The following is a 24,762-nucleotide window of genomic DNA, read 5'->3' as shown; positions in this document are numbered from 1 at the left end:
ATTTTACCCCCGCCACCTTCAGAATTTGAAAGAGAGTATTCCAGTCAACATTGTCAAAAGCTTTCTCTAAGTCTACAAATGGTAGAAACGTAGTTTTGCCTTTCCTTAATCTATTTTCTAAGATATGTCGTAGGGTCAGTATTGCCTCACGTGTTCCAACATTTCTACGGAATCCAAACTGATCTTCCCCGAGGTCGGCTTCTACCAGTTTTTCCATTCGTCTCTAAAGAATTTGCGTTAGTATTTTGCAGCCGTGACTTATTAAACTGATAGTTCGATATTTTTCACATCTGTCAACACCTGCTTTCTTTGGGATTGGAATTATTATATTCTTCTTGAAGTCTGAGGGTATTTCGCCTGTCTCATACATTTTACTCACCAGATGGTAGAGTTTTGTCAGGACTGGCTCTCCCAAGGCTGTCAGTAGTTCTAATGGAATGTTGTCTACTCCCGTCGCCTTGTTTAGACTTAAGTCTATCAGTGCTCTGTCAAACTCTTCACGCAGTATTATATCTCCCATTTCATCTTCATCTACATCCTCTTCCATTTCCATAATATTGCCCTGAAGTACATTGCCCTTGTATAGACCCTCTATACATTCCTCCTACCTTTCTGCTTTCCCTTATTTGCTTAGAACTGGGTTGCCATCTGAGCTCTTGATGTTCATACAAGTGGTTCTCTTATCTCCAGAGGTCTCTCTAATTTTCCTGTAGGCAGTATCTATCTTACCCCTAGTGAGATAAGCCTCTACATCCTTACATTTGTCCTCTAGCCATCGCTGCTTAGCCATTTTGCACTTCCTGTCGATCTCAGTTTTGAGACGTTTGTATTCCTTTTTGCCTGCTTCATTTACTGCATTTTCTCCTTTCATCAATTAAATTCAATATTTCTTCTGTTACCCAAGGATTTCTGCTAGCCCTCGTCTTTTTACCTACTTGATCCTCTGCTGCCTTCACTGCTTCATCCCTCAAAGCTACCCATTCTTCTTCTACTGTATTTCTTTCCCCCATTCCTGTCAATTGTTCCCTTATGCTCTCCCTGAAACTCTGTACAACCTCTGGTTTAGACAGTTTATCCAGGCCCCATCTCCTTAAATTGCCACCTTTCTGCAGTTTCTTCATTTTTTATCTACAGTTATTTTTCCAAATATATATATATATATATATATATATGTGTGTGTGAAAAAGCTAGTCTAAGCAACCAAGCCACATTGTTCACATGGTCTTTTACATTAAAAGAAATTCAGTCATAAAAAATTTTAATTCAACTCTTAGTTTAAACTGTCTTGTTAAAGTTTTACCTCAAGACAAACATCTAAGCTGTGTAGAGCAGACATGCTTTATGCCTGCTCCCATAATCTTCACACAATAACAAAAATAATCAGCACTGAGGAGGGCAAGAATTAACGTAACTGACTTTTTTTTTTACAGCTTCATTAAGAACACGTTTAGATTTGGCAGGATCATCTTTATTGCTCAAGTGCTTATCTATGCAGGGTACAATGGCTGGAACTACAGTTTGGTATTTTATTTTTTATTAGTGACACTATTCCTACTGTTTTACCAGTCATTGTCTTGGCCCCACCTGTACCAATACCAATGCAATCATTTCAGTTGAGATGATTTATTTCAAAAAATGGTTTATCATGTTAAAAATTTCTTTTCAGTGGTGGTAGTTTGCTGTGATGGACACATGTGCAAGCAAGTAAGTCATTTGTACTCAGCTTTAGGTAAATCATGTGGCAGACTTAGGTTATTTGGAATCTAGCTATAGTGCACGTCATTTATGACGGTGGCCGAGTTTAGGTTCATTCTGCGCATCTGACATCACAAAACACTGTCAGCCAATGAACAGAGAACGACGTTGCCAGAGCTCGACTGCAGTGCAGAGCATGGACGAGTGTCTTCAGTTTTAGAAACGTTCAGTCATAAATAAATTAATTGAACAAAAGCAATGTCTTGATAGCAGACTTTCTTTTACAGAAAGTTTGGAAAAAGCATTCTTTACACCAACTGCTTCATATTCTATTAATTAATTAATTAATTAATTAATTAATTAAACCAAACAAGCAATAAGCCTCCTAATTCAGGCGATAGCAAGGAAAGGTGTTTGTATCATTCTCACTAACTGCTTTTTCGCAATAAAGAACAGCGGTAATTGTTATTTCCTATTGTATTTCGACGAAACGTGAGTAATTCATAGTCATACCAACAGTGTTTGTCGGTATTTTGCGTGATATTTTAAAGTCCTCCAGGAGATGCATTGAATGAAGAGCTGCGTTAGTGCAATGGTTAAAGCGTATGGCTCCTAAACGAAAGGTGCCAAGTTCAAACATTGTTCGGTGCTTAATATTTTCTTTATTTAAAAACAATATCGTAAGTGTCTTACTTCATGCATTTTATTCGTTTGAAAGTAATTTTTTAAAATTTCTAGTGGCAACTAAAATCGACCATATGGAAAGTAAACGCTATGTACTTTTACCTCTGCAAACTCTTCAAAACTTCGTGCAATGGTTTACTACATCTAATGCTGCACAATAACTGTGTTGAACATCAAAACAAAATTAAGTCATTTATGGGGGAAGGTATCAGTCAAGAAGATGTGTAAAAATCAAATTTTTGGGCCAAATAGTTTTTATGAAATCGAATGATAAAGTGTGTCAAAGCAGTCAAAACACCATGTGTCTGCACAGGCGAGTAATGCAATGATGACAAAATCACGTACATCGCGGAATGCGGGGAGCACGTCTCTGTAGCAGCGAATGGGTGCGGCTGTGGTGGCTTTACTTCATAAACTGCGTGCTCCCCCCTAAATGTAAGTTTGCGAACTATACTATGGTGCTGCTTCTCTTGGCGCGTATAACTGGAAACGCAGCAATCTCCCGCATCTGGGCGGGCATGCGCGAACCGCCAAGATAAAAGAATTGAACTATAGTCTACTAGGAAATTGTGAACCAAACTTTTGGGCAACCCATATTAGAATGTTGCCCAAGTGTGGAGGACCGATACCAAATAGGACTGACAGGAGATATTTAACATATACTAAACAGAATAGCATCAATGGTGGCAGGTTTTTCTGATCCAGACTAGCAATTTTTGTGAATAGAGGCCTGCAATCCGGCTAAAGTTTTCTTAGAAAATCTCAGTCACCATAATTAAGTGAGGAATCTAAGAATATGCTATTGCCTCCTGTCTATCATACCCTCTGGGACTACAAAGACCGAGATCAGACAAATTACCATGTAGTGGTATTGTGTTTAAGAGGTTTAATCTCACCTCAGCTACAAATAGGCCAGACCTTATCAACAATGTCAGTATAGAAACCGGTATTAGCAATTGTGATGTCGTAGCAACTATGATCAGACAAGAAGGCTTGGAGACTGTTTCTGCTAGACAGAGCAGATAATCAGTTATTAGCATCTCGCTTAGAAAGTGGATCAGCAGTCAATCAGTTCCAGTACGATGGATGACAGGAATTGTGAGCAAATCTGAAGCAGATTGTAAATCGTGGTCTGGCAAGTTGTGTGTCTAGGAAGTGGACAAAGGAAGAAAAAGACCCACTATGGTTTAATAATGAAATTCAAAGGATGCTGAGGAAGCACAGGTTGTTGTCCTCTTTGGTCAAAAGGGAATGCACAAATAATGACAAGCAAAGTTTAGTAGAGATTCGTGCATCTATCTAAAGATCTATGCATGAAGCATAGTCACACCTTACGAAAAGATTTGGCAGAGAACCTGAGAAAATTCGGTGTTACGTAAAATTGCTATATGGGTCTAAGGATTCCATTCAGTCCCTTGTTGACCAATCTCGTGTGGCAGTTGAAGACAGCAAAACAAATGTCAAAGTATTAGATTTAAATGAGTGCCAAAAGTATTAAATTTTACGTTCAAGAAATCGTTCGCATGGGAAAATCATACAAACATACCATCATTTGACCATTGGACAGACTCTCATACGGACGATATAGTAATAAGTGTCCCTGGCATAGAGAAACAACTGAAAGAGTTGAAAGCAAATAAATCGGCGGGTCCGGATGGAATCCCAGTTTGATATTACGAAGAGTACTCCACAGCTTTGGCCTCTTACCTAGCTTGCTGTTATCTTGAATCTCTTGCTTAGCACAAAATTCTGAGTGATTGGAAAAAAGCACAGGTGACTCCAGTATATAAGAAGGGTAAAACCACAGATTCGCAAAATTTTAGATCAATATTCCTAATTTCTGTTTTCTGCCAAATCCTTGAACCTATTCTCAATTTGAAGAAAATAAACCTTCTTGAGACTGAGAAGCTTATATCCATGAATCGATATGGTTTTAGAAACCTTTGCTCATGCGAAACTCAGCTTGCTCTTTTCTCACATGATATACTGAGAACAATGGATGATGGGCAGCAGGCAGATTCCATATTTTTAGATTTCCAGAAAGCATTTGACATGGTGCCTTATTGCAGGCTGTTAATGAAGGTACACACATATGGAATAAGTTCACAAATACACAAGTGGCTCGAAGACTTCTTAAATAATGGAACCCAGTATGCTGTCATCGACAGCGAGTGTTTATCAGAGACAAGGGTCTCATCAAGAGTGCCCCGGGGGAAGTGTGATAGGGCTGTTGCTGTTTACTATATACAGAAATGATTTGGCGGACCTGCTGGGCAGCAGTCTGCAGTTTTTTTGCTGATGAGGCCATGGTGTACAGTACGGTATCAAAGTTGAGTGACTTTAGGAAGATACCAGATGACAGGCAAAAATTTCCAGTTGGCCTGATGAATCACAGCTAGCCCAAAATATGGAAAAATGTAAATGTGGATGAGGAGGAGGATCGAACCTGTAGTGTTCAGGTACAGTATTAATAGTATCCTGCTTGACACAGTCAAGCTGTTTGAATATCTGGGCATAAAGTTGCAAAGCAATATAAGATGGAACAAGCATGTGAGAATTATGGTAGGGAAGGCGAATGGTTGACTTCAGTTTATTGGAAGAATTTTAGGGAAGAGTGGCTCACATGGAAGGGAGACCACTGGTGTGACCTATTCATGAGTACTGCTCAAGTGTTTGTGGTCTGTACCAGGTCGCATTGAAGGCAGACAACAAAGCAATTCAAAAGCGGGCTGCTAGATTTGTTACCAGTAAGTTTGAACAACACATGAATGTTACGGAGATGCTTCATGAACTCAAATGAGAATCCCTGGAGGGAAGGCGACATTCTTTTCAAGATACACTTTTGATAAAATTTAGAAAACCAGTTTTCGAAGCCGACTGCCGAACAATTCTACTGCTGCCAACATACATTGCACGTAAAGACCACAAAGATAAGATACGAGAAATTAGGGGTTGGGTTGATTTGGAGGAGGAAACCAAACTGCAAGGTTATCAGTCTCATCTGATTAGGAAAGGATGGGGAAGGAAGTCGGCCGTGCCCTTTCAAAGGAACCGTCCTGGCATTTGCCTGAAGCGATTTAGGGAAATCGTGGAAAACCTAAATCAGGATGGCCGGACGTGGGATTGAATCGTCATCGTCCTGAATGCGAGTCCAGTGTGCTAACCACTGTGGCACCTCGCTCGGTGAGAAATTAGGGCTCACATGGAGGCATACGGACACACACTTTCCCTCACTCTATTTGCAAGTGGAACAGGAAAGGGAATGACTAGTAATGGTAGAGGGTATCCCCAACCATATACCATACAGTGGCTCGTGGAGTATCGATGTAGATGATGTGTACAAAGCCATTTGAGCAGTCCTCCTTTCCACACCCCATTTGCTAATGGCATGGAAAGGAACACTAATACATGGTACTATGGAAGATTCCTTCTATCATGAACTTCACAGTGGTTTGCAGAGTATGGGTGTAGATATAAAAATGTGAAATCTTACTCTAAGTTGCTTTCCTGTGAAGAGAGAGATCCAACGGTGATTCACAGAAGATCACTAAATAGCACTATGAGAAATGCTCACGCAATACAGAGCACAAGAGAGAACTAAAAAGGTTAAGACAATTTTTTCTTGTTTTCAGAAAAAACATTTTTGCCAAACAATTTTAACAAGTGGCAGATGCTTACTGGCTTCACAGCCACATCATTTATCTGCAAATATGCTTCTCAAATCTCTAACTGTAATGCACCCTACAGTAAATTGTAATCTGCAGACAAAGTGGATACAAATTAGCAAAAATTTTTCAGATCCTTGTACCTGAAGTGGAATTAATGTCTCTGTTTGCTAGAGGGAGACCCATGAATATAAGACAGTGCCAAATATTCTCAGCTTTCTGGGAAAACACTCAGTAACTAGTCGTAGACACAGATTTCATTTCACTCAACAGAAGCTTTGTTTGGATTTCTGTTCTAAGCTGACATAGCTTTGAACTTTATAACCACCCTCAACCGAAGTGTCAAACATTATTTACTTACAAGTTCTTTGCTGCACCAAATCCACCAGGGAAGACTACAGCTGATGCAGAATCTACAGTAAGTTCTGACAATGGCTTAACAGGGCCACGGGCAATTCTGGCCGATTCACTCAGAACACTCCTGTTCTCTCCATCAACTGGAGACCCCTGAAGAAGATAAAATGTTCACAAAAAATAATAGTAGCCTACTTCATACTTGGAGGTTGTCACAAAATATAATCACAAATTCATATCAGCACTGTTCTGAAGAGAATTACACTATCACAGAAAAAAAAACCTGAAGAAAAACGGCTATTTGCAACTAAATTGACCACACAGATCACAAAAACAAATCCAAAAAGTTCTAACTTTCAATATGTGTGTGTGTGTGTGTGTGTGTGTGTGTGTGTGTGTGTGTGGTGGCAGAAGTAGGTGTATTGCTAAGGCATCTTCAAATCACTGGAAGATTACCACTTATGGTGAAATTAGACAGTTAAACAACAGAGAATTAAAAAAAAGGAGTGGAATGCTCTGATGAGAGGCATCTAAACAACAGAGAATTGAAAAAGGGAGTGGAATGCTCTGATGAGATATTTATTAAGGTGAACTAGAACAGTTGCATCTAGTTTATGAAGTGTAATTACCTTGATCAGAAGACAATAATTTTTTATCATCATCATAAAATTAAATTAAACAATGTAAAACCCAGGATAGAATGTAACAGTATGATGAAAAGGACAGTTGTTACTCACCATATAGCAGAGATGCTGAATCACAGATAGGCAACACAAAAAGACTGTCACAAAATAAGCTTTCAGTGGACAAGGCTTTTGTCAGTGTGTTTTTGAAAAAGCCCTTGTTGGCCGAAAGCTTATTTTGTGACAGTCTTTTTGTTGTGCCTATCTGTGACTCAGCATCTCCGCTATATGGTGAGTAGCAACTATCCTTTTCATAAAATTAAATTAAATTGATACTTTGCAGTAATGTTGGGGTTTTATTGCCAGCTTTGTAACTTCAATCACAAAATCATTAGTAGGAGATTATTCCCGAAGTCATCAAAATTAAGCTTAAAGTTGTCTGCCTAGGCACTGCAAACTCATTTTTGATCCATTATGCAGTCTGTATGAAGTAAGTGTTATACAGTGTAAATTCTGACAAGTTTAATACACATATTTCCTAGGAATTCAAATGTGTTGCATGATACTTGGTTTGCAATAAGATGACACAAAATACTGTTGCTTCTTGCATCCAGACAGTTTTGCCACTGTTTTTTATCCCTACAAACAGAAAGATTAGAATACATTTCAGTCAACTTTGAACATACAACAAAATCAATGAACCACTTGTAGAGCCCAGTGGTTTTATTCCTGGTCTTTGCATAAAATAAGACAAAGCCACTGACGCTAATTAATAATTATTTTTGAGAGAGAGTAATGCGTTGAAGAATATAACTTTATTTTTCCATGTTGTTGAACACAGGAACAATACCAAAGCCAATATTTATAAAAAGAGATGGCATAGCACTAGAACAAAACCAAAGAATAAACACATCGTAAATAACATTCTTCACAGAATAAACACCAAAGTCCACTGTGTGATTTCGTTGTGTCACCAGGTGGTTCCTACACAGTCCCCCCTTTGTAGAGCAGAGCTCCGGGCACAAGGATACTTTTATTTTATAATTCTGCCTGCCCTAGAGTGCTTCTCTGAGAACGGTGGGTCTTCCGGTGTGGTTTCCTGCTTCTGGCTTGGCGTGATGCGCTCTGTGGGCAACACCTCTTCCTCATATTGTGTAGGTGGCGGTTCTTCACTGGTGTCTTGATTTTGTTCTTCAGCTGGTGGCCACATGTGCGCCGGTTTAACTATCTCAATGGAAACTGTTTGTTGTTTCCCATCATGATTTACCTGCAGCGTATGTTCATCTCTCCCAAGTACTTTATACGGTCCAGTATATGGTGGCTGAAGAGGTGTTCGTACAGCATCTGTCCTCAGCTACACATAAGGGTAATCATTAAGCTGCTTGTGAACAAATAGCATGTCGGTCCCATGTCGAGAACCAGGTGTTGGTCTGCTGTGTCACGTGGTTGCGGACTGGTTGTAAGATGTAAGGCATGTCACCCACTGTCGCTTCCATCAGTTCAACGAAAAATTCTGCCGGTAGCCTAAGGCTCTCTCCGTAAACCAGTTCGGCCATGGATGCGCCTAGGTATGATTTGCAGGCAGTTCGGAGACCTAGCAGCACCACTGGCAACGATGAAGTCCAGCTGTCCTTAAGGCACAACAATGCTGTCTTTAATGTCCTGTGCCACCACTCAACCATGCCATTGCTCGCTGGGTGATAAGTGGTGGTGTGGCGATGGTGGAATCATAGAGCTTGGCTAATTGTTGGAATAAAGTGGATTCAAACTGTTATCCTTGATTAGTTGTCACGAATAGTGAACATCCAAAATGGGAGATCCAAGAAGCCAAAAATACTTGAGCTACCGTCTCTGCTGAAATGTCCAATAGTGGAGAAGCTTCTGCCCATCTTTTATACCGATCCACCGATGTCAACAAATACTCGTAGCCTTCCGAAAGTGGTAGATGGCCCACAATGTCCAAATGAACGTGGGAGAACCTCTTTGTTACTGGGGGAAAATCTCCAACTGCTTTACGTACATGCTGTCCAATCTTGTTCCTTTGGCACAGCACGCATGTTGTTACCCAACCATGGCAATCCTTCTTTATACCTGGTCGGACAAAACATTCCAAGAGTCGTTTGATAGCTGCTCTGCTACCCAGATGACTGAGTCCATGTATGCTGTCGAAAACCTCTTCGTAGTTGCCTTGGGACGAAAGGCCTGGGTTTGTTCGTAGCTATGTCGCACCATATCTTCACATTCGCATCCACCGGCTGGATTAATTTTAACTGAAGTCTGGTTGTTACGTCCTGTAAGTACTATTGGAGTTCTGCGTCATTAACTTATGCTGCGGCTAATTTATCGTAGTCTATGGTTTGTGAAATAACTGAGACCCACGACAGTAAATCAGCGACTATGTTTTCAACTCCCTTGATATGCTTGATATCTGTAGTAAATTGATTGATGTGTTCTAAGTGGCGAAATTGACGTGGAGAACAGCTATCCTGTGACTTACTGAATGCAATTTATGGTCGGTGTATACAGTAAATACCCTTGCCTCTACATACGGGCTAAAGTACTGGATAGCTTCATATATCGCTAACTGTTCTCTGTCGTATGCACTCCATTTCCTTTGTGGTTCTGTAATTTTTCGTGAAAAAAAGCCCAAAGGCTGCCATTTGTCATTTCCTTTCTGGTGCAGTGCAGCTCCCAACGTGTCTTGGCTGGCATTGACTACTACTGGCAGAGGTGCTTTTGGTACCGGATGAGGAATAAGTGCGGCTTTTCGTTAAGTCTGCCTTTATGTGTTGAAATGCTCTCTCCATGTCCATGTTCCATTGGTCATTTGCCATTTGCATTTTTACCTACGAGAGCGTCTGTCAAGGGCGCTTGTACCGGTGCAGCTCACAGCAAATGCTGTCTATAGAAATTTACCACGCCTAAAAATTTTCTGAGTTGATAGTAAGTCTCAGGGTGGATCATAGTCTCTATTACTGCTACCTTGTCCTCTCACGGGCGTATGCCCTCCATCGAAACTTCATACCCTAGGAAAGTCACTTGCCATTTTCGCAGTTCACGTTTTGCTTTGTTGACTATTACTCTGTACTGGTTTATGTGGGTGAACACTGTGGACAGTTGCTTCTTGTGTGCTTCTGCCGTCAATGAGATTAATATGTCATCAAGATACGTGAAGCATCCTATCAACCCGCGCAACACTTCATCAATAAATCGTTGCCATATTTGAGCTGCGTTCTTTAACCCAAAAGGGCATTTGTTTGTTGACGCCCGTATGCTGAGTCTTCGGTACGGCTGCTATCACTTCTGACGCTTCTTCCCCATTAAAGATTGCCATGCAAGCCATCTGTGGATTGCCTAGGGCCGCATGGACTTTGTCTGCTACCTCCAAGAGGTTCTGCATGTTGTCTTTCCCACGAATTACTAGTGCGGCTTTTACTGTGCTTGATAATTGATCTAGCTAAATGTGTTTGAGCGTCACATCTGACAATTCTACTGCATTGACAATATCATGCAAATGCTTCCAAAATTCTGATGGTGTGCTGTCCCCTACATCTTCTTGTTTAAGCACCTGGCATATGCGTTGATTTAACAGTTTATGCATCCTGATGAGTAAAACATTTTTCAGTGTTGCGTATGGTCATTGTGCTGGAGGTCGGAGTACTACATCTTCTGCTGCAGTTGCTGCTCTAGCATCCAGCACATTTACCGTTATCGCTAACTTCATCTGCTCATCATGGATCTTGCTTTGGGCAAACGTGAGCTCAATCATTGCAGACCATAGCAGCAGTTTGTCCGGTAGGAATTTTGGTGTTCAAATTTTTACGTGCTGCATGTTTTCCATCGGGCTGTTGGTTTGTACGACCGCACGTGTGTTTGACATTGGAGTAATAGGCGTCTCCAATGCTAACTTCAGTGCTTCAAGTGGTTCATGTATCTGTTCTTGAAGGTTCACGAGCTGCATCTCTGCATTCCTCCATGAGCTTTCTGGAGTTGCTGAATTCTCTTGTTTGTACATCGTAATTTTCTTTATGTTCAGTGTTTTGGGTCACCAGTAAAGCCACTGAGGCTAATTAATAGTTATTTTCGAGAGAGTACTGCATTCAAGAATAAACACCAAAGTCCACTGTGTGATTTCGTCGTCACCAGGAGGTTCGTACAAGACCTTATGAAAAGTTTTGGAAAGGTCGTGAATATGATTAGGAATGTAATTTTGAATCTATGTACAAACCTTGTACATCTAAATGTAGGAAAAATAAACGAGAAAAGGAGGAGGGACAGTTAGTGATTTTCAGATAAGCAAGCTGTTCAAGGATAAAAATCTCTATGACACTGTTGTAAGTGGTGTTAAGTTAGCTTGTATGTCCTTTTTTTCCAGTTTTCAACTGTTTCCTTCAATTCATGATAGCAAGAAACTTAAGACATAATGGAAATTATTATTCTGTAATTTGAGAGACTGAGATGTACCTTGTACTCTAAGTTGCACTTCTTAGACAGTAAAAATGTTGGTTGTCAGTCTCTCATTATGCTAGAAATACACCTACAAATGTGAAATGAGAAAATGGGAATTGTCACTTCCAGGGTCTGTGACCACCTTGTTGTGGTTAAAAATTTGGATGACAGACATCTGACTTATATGATTAAAACTGAGATAAAACCTAGGCAGCTAAAAAACTATCTGGTCGTTGAAGGACGCGCCAAGAAGGTTATCACTGCCAGTACTACTAAGATGGGATGAGAAAATGAAGACTACATGGACTAGAGTGTCAATTATCTTCTACCAATGTAACTGGATAGATAAAAATTCTACTCAACAGAAAGTGGTGGGAGAAGACATATAAAAAAAAAAATGCTTCTTGTATGCAAGTTTTCAGAGCCAGTGTTGCCTCCTTCCAGCAGAAGGGTTGAAGGAGAAGGAAGAGAGGTGAAGGAAAAGGACTGGAGACTTCTGGTAAGACTCCCTTAACCCGGGGTTCTGGGTAACTTTTCCACACTCTAACCCTTTTCCTAAACATCTCCAGTCCTTTTTCTTCACCCCTCTTCCTTCCCCTTCAGCCTTTCTGCTGCAAGAATGAGCCAATGGCTCCAAAAGCTTGCAAATTAGAACCTTTTTTTATATGTGTGTTCTCCTGCCGCCACTTGGTGAGTAGATTTTTTATCTACCAAATTACATTACATTGTCAAAAATTGTGTATTTTCACAATTATCTTAAACTATTCGATAAATAAAATATACACACAAAAATTTAAAAATGAACAAGAGTTCAGAGGGAGAAAGTAGCTGGAAATCACTAACGGCACATACCACAGTGCGAGGTACTCCCCCCCCCCACTTCCATTCCAATGCAAAACATTGAGGTGAATTAAATTTTATTATAAAATGCACTTTTCTCCCAAAAAGTATGACTGTTACCGTATTTAGAAATGAACTCCCTGACAAATTAGCTAAAAAACTGACCACATGGGACTAACTTGGAGTACGGGTCTCAGACCTATGATTTCTACTGTGACGTCAGGTTTTGAAAACCTGTGATTTGAAATGGCAGGCTACCACGATCTCAACAAGCTGAGGACACTCGAGGCGACCACAGAGGCATGGAATACTTCTCTCCAAGCCTCTTGGAAAGATGCCACCATGTTGTGGCAGCTATGTACATCAGATTTAACTATGAGTTCCCTTTATAACAAGAAGACTTCCCTAATACAGCTGTGGTAGTCTTCTTAGGCTCGCCCACATTTTCACAGCGAGTGCCCCGCTGGCTGATCTGAGACGAGCTGTTGCCTTGTCTCCCTCCCTACCCCGTATACTTGTAGATGATGGGATAGCAGCTACTGTATTTACTCGAATCTAAGCCGCACTTTTTTCCGGTTTTTGTAATCCAAAAAACCGCCTGCGATTTAGAATTGACACTCGAAATAAAGGGAAAAAAAAAATTCCCGAATCTAAGCCGCACCTGAAATTTGAGACTCGAAATTCAAGGGGAGAGAAAAGATTTAGGCCGCACCTCCAAATCGAAACAAAGTTGGTCCATTGTAATATGAGACACAATATAGGTAGAATGAAAGGCTATACAGCTACAGTAGTTTGGTTCGAGTCATAATCTTAGCAGTTAAGCTTTACCAGGTAGCCATTGCTATGCATCAGGCGCTCCATCCGTATTTATACGAGTACCCTTCCTTTTTCACGTGTTTCGTCTGGTTTGAATCGATTGCTTATTTTGTTTTGATCTGATAAGTGCCGTTTTCTTTGTTATAGGTGTTTACGTCACTCTAAGCTGAAATGCATTACTGTACTGTGTCATGCATTGTTTGTCGCACTCTGATAGTGCATGTTTGCAGCCTGTCTCCGCTCGCAGCATGGCTTGCTTTTGTGCGCGCTACCGCCGCTTACAATTAAAAAAAAAAAAAAGAGAGAGAGAGAGAGAAAGAGAGAGAGAGGAATCGTCTCATTAGCGAAACAATGGCAAGAGACTGCTATTTGTTGTTACTTACACTGCTGCTTTCTTTGATAATGATCAACAAGAACCAATAACAGACTGCGTATGATACAACATGTTCTGAACGAGAGTCAGGTGAAAATTTTTCTCCGTTTGAAAATCTTTGCGGCGGCTTCTTTAGTACATCAAATTCTGCACAAAAATTTGTCATCTTAGATTTAAAAATCTAGTCAGTTGTCGTGCTTCATTTCTGACTGTATCACTATTAGGCATAAGAATAATGCGAATATAAACATGACACGATACATATATTCTTCCGCATTTGCTGCTGTCTCACTCTAGTTTCGTAGTTTAATAGGCAGACTTGATTTAAATGAGATAGCAGCAAACATGAAAGAATACATGGCAAAATGTTTATATTCATATTATTCTTATGGTGAAGAGAATGCTGCATGTGATTCACATTTCATCAGGTTCCTATTAGCAACCATCTCTTCTCACAGGTAGGAAAAAATTCAGAACGTAGAGTTGGCCATTTGACAAACATCCCTAACAGTCTTGGCAGTCGGATTTTCGTAGTACATTGAAATTCTGCTACATTCTAAGATGAACAATACGGAATTTGTATTTACTTCGTTGGATAATGTATGAAAATTCAGTGATCGAAACTCGGGGCGGAGAAAAAAAAATCTCGTCTTCCACTTTATTTTGTTTTTTAATTTATTTACTGACGCAGAGGTTTTGGCACCAGTATTTATCTTTGTGCCTACAAAGCATGCCTGTGTAGCGCTACATATATTCGACGGCAGAAGTTAGTTGTGGCGGCACCTACGAACATTTTTTCTGAACTTCCGCTTGCTTTGCACTCGATTCTAAGCCGCAGGCGGTTTTTTGGATTACAAAAACCGGAAAAAAGTGCGGCTTAGATTCGAGTAAATACAGTAGCTGCTATCCCATCATCTACAAGTATACGGGGTAGGGAGGGAGACAAGGCAACAGCTCATCTCAGATCAGCCAGCAGGGCACTCGCTGTGAAAATGTGGGCGAGCCTAAGAAGACTACCACAGCTGTATTAGGGAAGTCTTCTTGATATAAAGGGAGCTCATAGTTAAATCTGATGTACATACCTGCCACAACATGGTGGCATCTTTCCAAGAGGCTTGGAGAGAAGTATTCCATGCCTCTGCAGTCGCCTCGAGTGTCCTCAGCTTGTTGAGATCGTGGTAGCCTGCCATTTCAAATCACAGGTTTTCAAAACCTGACGTCACAGTAGAAATCACAGGTCTGAGACCCGTACTCCAAGTCAGTCCCATGTGGTCAGTTTTTTAGCTAATTTGTCAGGGAGTTCATTTCTTAAAATGCCCATGTGTCTCAGTGTTCAGAGGAATGTTACAGTGGAGTCGGAACTGTGAAGGTCAACTAACAGGTCTTGAATGTTAGTGGCCAATGCGTTTATGGGTTAGCACTAAGATATCCTTTTAAGTAGCTCATGGAGTTTCTGTAAACCAAGAAGTCAGTGGTGAGAGCTTTAATGTACTGCAAAGCCCATGATATGGTGACCAACTCTGCAGGGTATACACTGCATGCACTTGGCAGAAAATACTTCTTGTGGCCCATTATGTCCACATAAGCTTAGTCAAAAATATCTACTTTCAATTCATCTTTGTAGATGAACGTCAAATTTGGCTAGTCACGTATAACTGAATGGAATAGGTGTTTGAGAACGGTGGAATCAGAATTTTCCTCAGTGCTACAGGCGAGGTCCAACCAAATTATAGGACTGGGTAGACACCAGGACAGCATGCTGAGAGGAAACTACATACCCAGACTGGAAGGGACAGCTGGGCTTCTGACTGGTTCGATGCAGCCCACCACGAGTTCCTCTCCTGCACTAACCTTTTTATCTCTCAGTAGCAATGGCAATATACATCCTCAATTATTTGCTGGATGCATTACAGTCTCTGTCTTCACCTACACTTTTCACCCTCTTACAGCTCCCTCTAGTACCATGAAAGTTATTCCGTGATATCTGAACAGATACCCCATCATCCCTGTCCCCCCTCCTTGTCAGTGTCTGCTATATATTCCACTCCTCGCCAATTCTGCAGAGAACCTCCTCACATCTTACATTATCAGTCCACCTAATGTTCAAGAGTCTTCTGTAGCACCACATCCCAAATGCTTCAAATCTATTCTGTTGAAGTTTTTCCACAGCTCATCTTCGACTACCAATACAATGCTGTGCTCTAAGGATACACAATCTCAGAAATTTCTCCCTCAAATTAAAGCCTATGATTGATACTAGTAGACTTCTTTTGGCCAGGAATTGGTTTCTGCCAGTGCTAGTCTGCTTATGTCCTCCTAGCTCCATCTGTCATGGGTTACTTTGCTTTCTAGGTGGCAGAATTCTTTAACTTCATTTACTTCCTGATCACCAATTTTGACATTTAGTTTTTGCTGTTCTCACTTCTGATACTTCTTATTACTTTCGTCTTTCTTTCATTTACTCTCAATCCTTATTCTGTACTCACTAGACTGTTCATTCCATTCAAGAGAGACTATTATTCTTCTTCATTGTCACTAAAGATAGCAACATAAGCAGCAAATATCATTGGCATCCTTTCACCTCCCATTTAAATCCCACTTTTGAACCTTTCTTTTATTTCTTTCATTGCTTGTTTGATGTACAGATTGAACAGTAATGGCAGAAGACTACATCCTTGTCTTACTCCATTTTTAATCCAAACACTTTGTTCTTGGTCTTGCGCTCTTATTGTCCCCACTTGGTTCTTGTACATATTGTACATTGCCTATCTTTCCGTATTACTTGCTACTATTTTTTTCAGAATTGCAAACATCCTGCACCATTTTACACTGTTAAGCACTTTTTCCAGGTCAACAAATCCTACAAATGTGTCTTGATACTTCTTCAGTCTTACTTTCATTATCAACAGCAATGTCAGAACGGTCTCTCTTGTGCCTTCACCTTACCGAAAGTAACAAGTATAACTGATCGCCTAACAGACCCTCAGTTGTCTTTTCCATTCTTCTGCATATTATTCTTGTCAGCAACTTTGATGCATGAGAGATTAAACTGATTGTGCAATAATTGTTGGTTTGTCGTTTCTTGCAATCTTTGAAATTGTGCGGATAGCATTTTTCTGAAAGTCTGATGGTATATTACCCATCTCATACATAGTTCGCTAAGAGTTACTAGCATCTGGCCCTTAGTGGGGGGATATCAGCTTCTGTCAGGAAGTTGTCTACAGGGCTCACATGAAAGGCTCCATCTGCCAATCATACACCACTGTGGTGGAGGGTCTAACAAGCTCAGTACCAATGGTGCTGCAGGCCCTTAGGCAACATACACAGTCCTGGAGGGATAGATTCAAAGCTTTGTAGAATCACTGAAGGACTCTGCTGTCTGAACAGCAGGAGGTGCTGCTGACAAATCTGAGGGTATCAAGTTTCCTCAAGCAGTTTCCTTGAGCTTGCATACAACTGGTAACCACATAACTTAATGTCAAGTAAGAGGGCCAAAACTTTGAAAGTTTCAACAACTAGTTGCTGAAGTAAAATTCTGGGTGTGGTTGCATACTCCTGAGTTGACAAAAGTGTGCGACATGAATTTTAATGGGAGAAAATTGATATCCATGATCCAGGGTCCTGTTGTGCACCTTCTTTGTGGTCTTCTGAAGTAGGCTCTCTGTGATTCACAATGGTTTGGTTTGGTTTGTTTTACGGTGCAAAAACAACTAGGCTCATACATACCCATGCCAGAATTGTAGAACATGAAGACGAAGAAAGGAGTTAAAAATGACTACACGTTAATCCCATATGACGGGACAGAAGACAGCTAAAAACAGGGATGTAGAGATGGTCTATAAAATACGGAGGTCATGAACTAAAAATTAGATGGCCTTCAGCATATTGATATGACAGATACAAAGTAAAATGCTGTCGACAGCCCACGTATCATTTGCTAAAACGGCCGATAAGGAAATAGTGGGCTGTCAAAGGTTCAGCACAATGAGCACAAAGTGGTGGGGGAACAGCACTTAACAAATGGTGATGGCTAGAAAGACAGTGTCTGATACTCAACCTAGCTAAAATGATGATCTCACAGTGAGAGGGACAAGAGGTCCTGCAAGATGCTGGGAGAGGCTTAATAACCCAGAGCTTGTTCTCTAAAAGGGAGGTCCTCGGGTGATGCCAAAGTGACTCCTCCTGCTGACAGAAGGCAACACAGAGATCATTGGGAGGGAATGTAAGAACATGCAGGCTGAGGTACGAGGACTGCAGCCTTGGCACAACGTCAGCGGCCTCATTTTCTGTCACACAGACATGACCAGGAACACACACAAAACGTCACAGTGGCTCCATCAAGAGTGAGCAAGTGACAATTTTCCTGGACCTGTTGCACTAAGGGATGGGTGGTGTACAGCGCACAGAGGCTTTGAAGGGCACTGAGAGAGTCAGAGTAGATGATGCTATTGAAAAGCCTGTGTCGCCGGATGTATTGCCTGGTAATACAGGGCAAAGAACTCTGCTGTAAATTCTGAGCAGTGTCCCGGAAGTCAATACTGAAAAACATCGGTGCTAATGATGGCACACCCAACACCATGGTCAGTCCGGGAGCCATCAGTGTACACAAAGGTACTATCGCAAAGTTCCGTTCAAAGTTCATGAAAATGAAGGTGATAGAGCGAGGCTGGAGTAGTGTCCTTAGGAAGCAAATGAAGGTCAAGGTGAGCATGGTCACCACACGAAGAGAACTGGAGAACTGCAACAGATGGCTAAATTGTCAATGAAGGGTTCACACCCATCAGGGAAGTTGCAGGTAGTGTGAAGTTAAGCTTCCAGAGCAAGAGCTGAAAGCGAACTCCAGGAGGTAACAGAAGAGGGACATGCCCCATACTGTCAATCAAAGGAGTCATCGAATAAGGAGGCATAGGATGGGTGGACATGTATGGCAGACAAACGGCATGCATATCTGCTGAGGAAAAAGTCCCCGTGATAGAACAGCAGTGGTTTGGCAGTTTCTGCATACAGACTCTCAACTAGGGTAGTGTGAAAGGAATCAGTGTCCAAGTAGATGCTGTGTTGGTGGATAGTATTGAGACAGCATAGAAGTGTCTGATGTGCAGATGCATAAACAAATCACCCGTAGTCTAGTTTCGAATAGACAAGGGACCAGTACAAATGGAGGAAGGTGGTTCGGTCTGCTCCCCAGGAAGTAGGATTGTGGACACGTAAGACACTGAGGGACCACATACTGCGGGCTGCCAGATAAGACGCATGGGAGGATCAAGAAAATTTCTTATTGGGCATGAGCCCCAGAAATTTTGCAGTTTCAATGAATGGGAGAGCAACAGGCCTAAGATGTCAATGTGGTGAAAGAAAACAATTGCACCCTCAGATATCCATACAAGAGTTTTGTCAATGGAAAAACGAAAGCCACTGTTGATGCTCCACGAGTGAAGACAATCGAGATATCGCTGAAGACGCCACTCAATGTGGCAAATCCATGGAGAACTGCAACAGATGGCTAAATTGTCAATGAAAAAAGAGCCAGAGATGCCCAGGGGGAGACAAGCCATTATAGGGCTAATTGCGATAGCAAAGAGGATGACGCTCAGGGCGGAACCCTGAAGCACAGTTTTCCTACAAAGGGTGTCCGACAAGGCAGAACTCACACATACCTTGAAAACTCGGTCTTTTAAAAATTCCTGAAGGAAATGGGGCATGTGGCCATGGAAGCCTCACGTGTAGAAGTACGGAGAATACCAGTCCCCCCAGTGTCATAGGTTTTTTCCAACTCTAAAGACATGGCCACAGTTTGGGATTTCTGCAAGAAGCCATTCATGACATGGGTGGACAAATTGCGGTGATGTGTTGGGGGAGGGAGGGGGGAGTCAAAACAGACCAAGAAGAAATGCGAGAGCTCGAAGTGGCTGCGAGAACGCAATTTTGTTTCTGGGAAGCAGAGAACAAGAAGATGCTGTGGTTTGAGGAGCGGCCGTAAGGCCATGAACGTTCCATTGGAGGAGAGTTATAACGAGGTAGGGGGAGGAAGGAAAAAAATGAAGGGTTGTCACCTCAGCGGCTGCTGAGTGCCGGCCTTCGAAGACTCACTGCAACAGGGCACAGAGACTTTAGGATCTTGCTTCATCAGATCTACAGAGGCATCGGCATTCTGTTTCTGTTGATCCGCGGAGTCCAAGGCAGAAAAACAGCTGGCGGTGTGCATCGGTGACATGGAGGTCGGCTGGCTGAAGATATCATGGGGCTACACCGTCTAAGATAATCTCCAAGTCAGCGAAGGAGAAGTCCATTTGCCTTTGTTTGACTTCTTGGAGACTTTTCTGTTGGCAAAGGGAGACTCAGATGTTTGTTGGCTGGAGGGACGTAGGAACTTTTTGTGGAAGAATTCCTTCTGTCCTTTCTGGCCTGCCAGTTGTGTAGCAGGTGACTACACCCTGGGAGGCACATGTTTGCTAGCTTGTTGCACAGCTAGACGAGGAAACGACTATGCTACCATGACACTGGGCAATTTCACAACCGCAGTGCTGAATTTGAGATCACATGTCTGTGTGGCCATGCCCTTCATGGAGTGAGATGTAGCAAGAACAGTAAAGTAAATGCTAGACAGTAGAACGCAGGGTTTGCGACTAGCCAATAACTTGTGAGCAACTGGGCAAGGTACTTTGTCCTTTACCTTTGCCCTGGACAGCCCGCTCATCAAGATACAAAGGACAATCTCAAGAGGAGATGGCATGGTCACCATTGCAGCTCATACAGCAGAGAGGAGGAGGAGGCAGACAATCGCCCTTGTGCAATGACATCCTGGTCAGAGAGATACATTAGGATCTCTGCCTCAATCAGACCATCGAGCAGCCTAGTGTAAATAACATCACAGGAAGAATTCAGAGCAGGATTTCACAGGGCCAGCAATTACATCAATTTCTCAATAAGAAATAGATTTACTGTTGCAAAGGATTGACTGTCCTCAGTAAGTGAAACCACAAGGAACTGTGGTGCAGCTGGGAGGGTCTTTGAATCGGGACCTTCATTCTGTTTACACTTGGTAGACAATGACTGCCAACAGAATGATTGGCTCATTGCAAGAAAATCCCCATGATTGCCAGTGTCTCTGATGGTGCACTCCTTTCAATTGCCCTCCCCCCTCTGAGGGGTGCTCACCCGCCTTAGGTGATTGTTCACAACTCAGGTCACACCTCCCAAACACCTGACAGAGGGTCCAATTGGCAGTTTTGGAAGGTGGCAGCTCAGGCAATTACCCCTCCCTGAGCCTGGCCTGCACCAGGGGGTACATGCAAACACTACCTGTCAACCCGGGACTGGGAATTACACGTTGCCCAGTCAACTGTTATGCATCAGACATGTGAGCCAGCCTTCAAGAGTGCACAGGGAGGAAGAAGAAAAAGAGGAACCTCAAGCGCCAACATGTAGGAAGGATAGGAGAAGGTGAACAAAAAAAGAAAAAGTAACAAAAAATAATGGTGAGACTGTTCTGATTTCAGCATCTGAAAATGCAGAACACATTCCGAAAAACACCCAGGCATGTTCCCCAAGGGGAGGGAAAAAGAATAGCAAGAGGATAGACATGCATCACAGAAGGGAGGTGATGCTGCAAAGGTTGGAGCCCCATGGTAGCCAAGCACGAACCTGCCAAAGAGTGGCAAGCTTCCTGGGGGGAAAGGGGGGGGAGGGTTCACAATGGGGGAGAACTGAAATACAGGTGAATATTATTATCTACATCAATGACAGTTAGACCACCATGGGTCAAACTGCAGTCATTGTGCAACTGACAGCAGTTATGCTACAAAACCAATCCCTGACCCACCCCAGATACCTGTACTGTTAGTTGTTGAGGGTTGAACCTATCCAGACCTAGACTCACAGGGATAGGAAATTCTGGACAAAAGTGGGTAGAGAGCAGAAGCTCCACTCGTGCAGTGTATCCAAGATGTGAGGGAGTCAAGTCATACCATATGCCTTCTGTAGGACAAAGAACACAACAATCAATTGTCAGTGATTCACAAAACCATCACACACTGCAGATTACAGACTAATCAGTTGGTCTATGAAGAACTGGAATGCCAAAAAGTCACTTTGAAATTGCAATATACATTCTCTGGTTTTCATGACCAACACAGTTATTGGTTGAAAACTCCTCTGAATAATTTGCACAGCCTCTTTATTAAAGAGATTGGTCAATAATTATTCAAAATTTGAGGGTCTTTTTCCCATTTTAGGATACAAATAATAATACCATCCCACCAGACGGAGGGAAACCCCCCCTTTCCTCACCAAATAAGATTGATAAACCAGAGGATGTTTGTCATCCGGAGATTGATAAGATGCTTATGCATTTGGTTGTGGATTTCGGCAAACTCTGCCACAAAAGATTCAGCAATGCCCACATGAACAGTACAGATGTTGACATTGAGGAAGATGCCAGGAACTACAGTTGACAGCTGGTGGCCCAAATGCGGTGGAGTTACGTCCATCCTTGACACAGTGGAGTGTATAATCCCATAGATGATACATACTGTTCCCAACACTCCTCCTCTCTCTTTTTTATTAAATATTGTGCCCTCATTCAAAGTCTCTTGAATGCTTTTAAACGTTCTGTAGCAGGATGGCACTTATGTTGGTGAAATGCTCTGCGACACTGACAGCTATAGCTAATTCTTCAGACCACCTTGGCACCGATGCTCATCAGAAAGAGCCTAACAATAGAGTTTCACTGCTTCGGCAACATATATAATTGTGTGTATAGCATCTTTTACAACTTGTTCTGTATCCTTCTCTTGAATGCTTTCAAAAATTACTTTGGAGGTGAAAGCTTGGCAGTTGGATTTCCAAAGTGACCAACATGGTGCATGTTCTATTTGCCAATTGTCTGCTACATGGTGCCTACTGGTTGAATGCCCGCCAGAGGAGATAGACCTCTATAGCTAACAGAGAACGCTGCAACCACACTGCGCTCACATGACAAGTGCGCCACCATCTCACCACGCGAGTGCACTGGCCAACACTGTTCCACGCATGGCAGCCACATGGTGCACAGCCAGTCAGTTCAATGCTCACACCTGATACCTATGGATCAACCTTCACTATACTATAAGTGTAGGATAACTACCTAGCATGTTACCTAGTTACTCTCTCTCTGGTTGCATCTTTGATTTGTCTATCTGATGCTCTTGATTTTGTTGTCATTGTTGTGGGACTGCTTTACATGGAGCCTCATTGTCCTAGGATTGTTTGTCCTTGTCCTGGTCTGTTGTCCTGTCTATAGTCCACCTGTCACATTTCATTCTCAGTATTGTTGGCTTGGGTTACTCTTTCACAGTAGCTCTCCCACCTGGCGACTCCCTCTGTTTCTGCATTCATCGATGTGCGCACCAACATCTGGCTACCGCAGATGGGTCACAAAAGAGAGTAATAGGAAGGTGGTCACTGTCACAGAGGTCATCATGGATGGACCACTGGATTAAGGGTGAAATGCTTGGGCTGCAGACTGTAGTATCTATGGCCGAGTATGCTCCATGGGCCATAATCAATTGTGTTGCAGCCCCAGTGTTAAGGAGGCAGACTTCCAGTTCTGGAATTAACTGCACTATTACTTGCTGCCTGCTAGACGTGGTTTGACTGCCCTGCAGAGGGTTGTGGGCACTGATGATCCCCAGTGGGAGTAAGTGTGGAGGCAGCTGTTCCACAAGCTCCACGAGCTAATGATATGGAATAGATCTGCCTTGAGTGGGCAGATATTACATACTCTTACCCAAACTGACTGGTTGTCTTTAATTGCCACAGTTTCTAATGCAATGGTTAACAACACATGCTCACTTAAAGTGTAAGAGCTTGTGAGTGTGCGCATAAAAGTTACTGCCAACAAAGATGGATTTTGATGTAAACTGGATACATAACAGGTATCTTGTTCATACTCAAAGATGACAAAATAGAACATTTACGAAAATAACAAATGTTATCCACATCAAATGCACCAACCAGTAACAGCACATAGCTTATAAAGATAATAGTGGAAAAACTGTGGCATTTGCATGTGCTTTTCAGCAGATACTGGTAACAGTGTCATGTGGGTGTTTGAGTTGGATACTACACTTGCCACGACCTCTGTGATTCCGTAATTTACTTGCCCGTGTACCAAAATTACTTTGCACGGTTTATATTTCTTATGCCATTTGAGGTGTTATGTTAGATAATAATTCATTGAAAGTGTAGGGTTGAAGAAAATTAAAGCAATTGTTTCTGTACAGTTTATTTGGATAGAACACGAACTAAAAATAATACAATGATATGTAACATGACCTCTAAGCCTATATATGTACGCACTTCCCCATGAGCATTTACGCTTATTTGTGAGTTACTTTAAGTAGCTTAAGATTATTCTTTCTGATTAATGAGACAGAGGTATCATTTTTCCTATGTACAAATGCTTTGGATTTTTTGCAAACAAAAAGCAACAACTCTTACACATTACTAATTTGGCACAGTCATTCATGAGTAAGCAAACCATGTTGCTTCTCACCCCGTATGTGCTTTCAGTAACACACTTACCAAAATTATGTCTAAAACTCTAAGCACAAACATTGGGGAAAAGCATTTTGTTTGAGTCATCTCTCTTCCACTGTAAATGTAAGTTGACAAACTTCATGCTCATTATTATATGTTGCCAGAGCCAATTCACATTTTTTATGTTCCAACCCACTGAATGCCCAGCCCATAATATAATTCCTGGCATTTGTTTCAACAGGCCTACCTTCATTGATACTGTTATCAGCATATAGAGATAAATAAACATTGTCTTCAGCAGGCAAATCACACATAGATGCAATGAAAGGCAGTTTTTTCAGTTCATTAATTTTACTAGGAATGCTACTGCTTCTACCTCCTATTTACTGTTTTGAGGAGGAGTTGCTGTTTGTAGTAATAATAGCCATATATAGCATATGTACTCCGCTTCCAACCATTTCATAGTTCTATAAAGTAAGGGGACACATCGGATAAGCCTTCTGAGTCTCAATGTAAGTCAGCTGTTCACTCCCAGTTTTAGTTTCCAGCTCAAGCTGCTAGAAGATGCTTGGGATAACTGTCATACATTTTAGGGAAGAGTTTCCACAGTTAAGTTTATAAGCTATTTGGTAACAGTACCTTCATTTTCAAAAGTGTCAGCTGTTTCCATAACAAATAGGTCCTCACCTATAGCCCTTAGAAGCAGGAGTTAAAGAATGTGCTGATATACCGGCTACAACCTCTA

At 41.8% G+C, this 24,762-nt stretch overlaps 1 protein-coding gene across 2 annotated transcripts in view; it reads right to left on the bottom strand.

The window, feature by feature from the left end:
- Positions 1-24,762, bottom strand: part of LOC126481208 (ES1 protein homolog, mitochondrial-like) — a 66,868-nt gene that overhangs the window by 28,392 nt on the left and 13,714 nt on the right. For both annotated transcript variants that reach the window (XM_050104810.1, XM_050104809.1), the window contains exon 4: positions 6,406-6,551. In XM_050104810.1, the coding sequence (XP_049960767.1) occupies positions 6,406-6,551 (146 nt within the window). The remainder of the gene's footprint in view (positions 1-6,405; positions 6,552-24,762) is intronic.

Source organism: Schistocerca serialis, chromosome 5 (assembly GCF_023864345.2).
Source record: "Schistocerca serialis cubense isolate TAMUIC-IGC-003099 chromosome 5, iqSchSeri2.2, whole genome shotgun sequence".
NCBI lineage: Eukaryota > Metazoa > Arthropoda > Insecta > Orthoptera > Acrididae > Schistocerca > Schistocerca serialis.
Note: the sequence above shows the minus strand (reverse complement) of the source record. Positions and strands in the feature narration are given on the sequence as shown.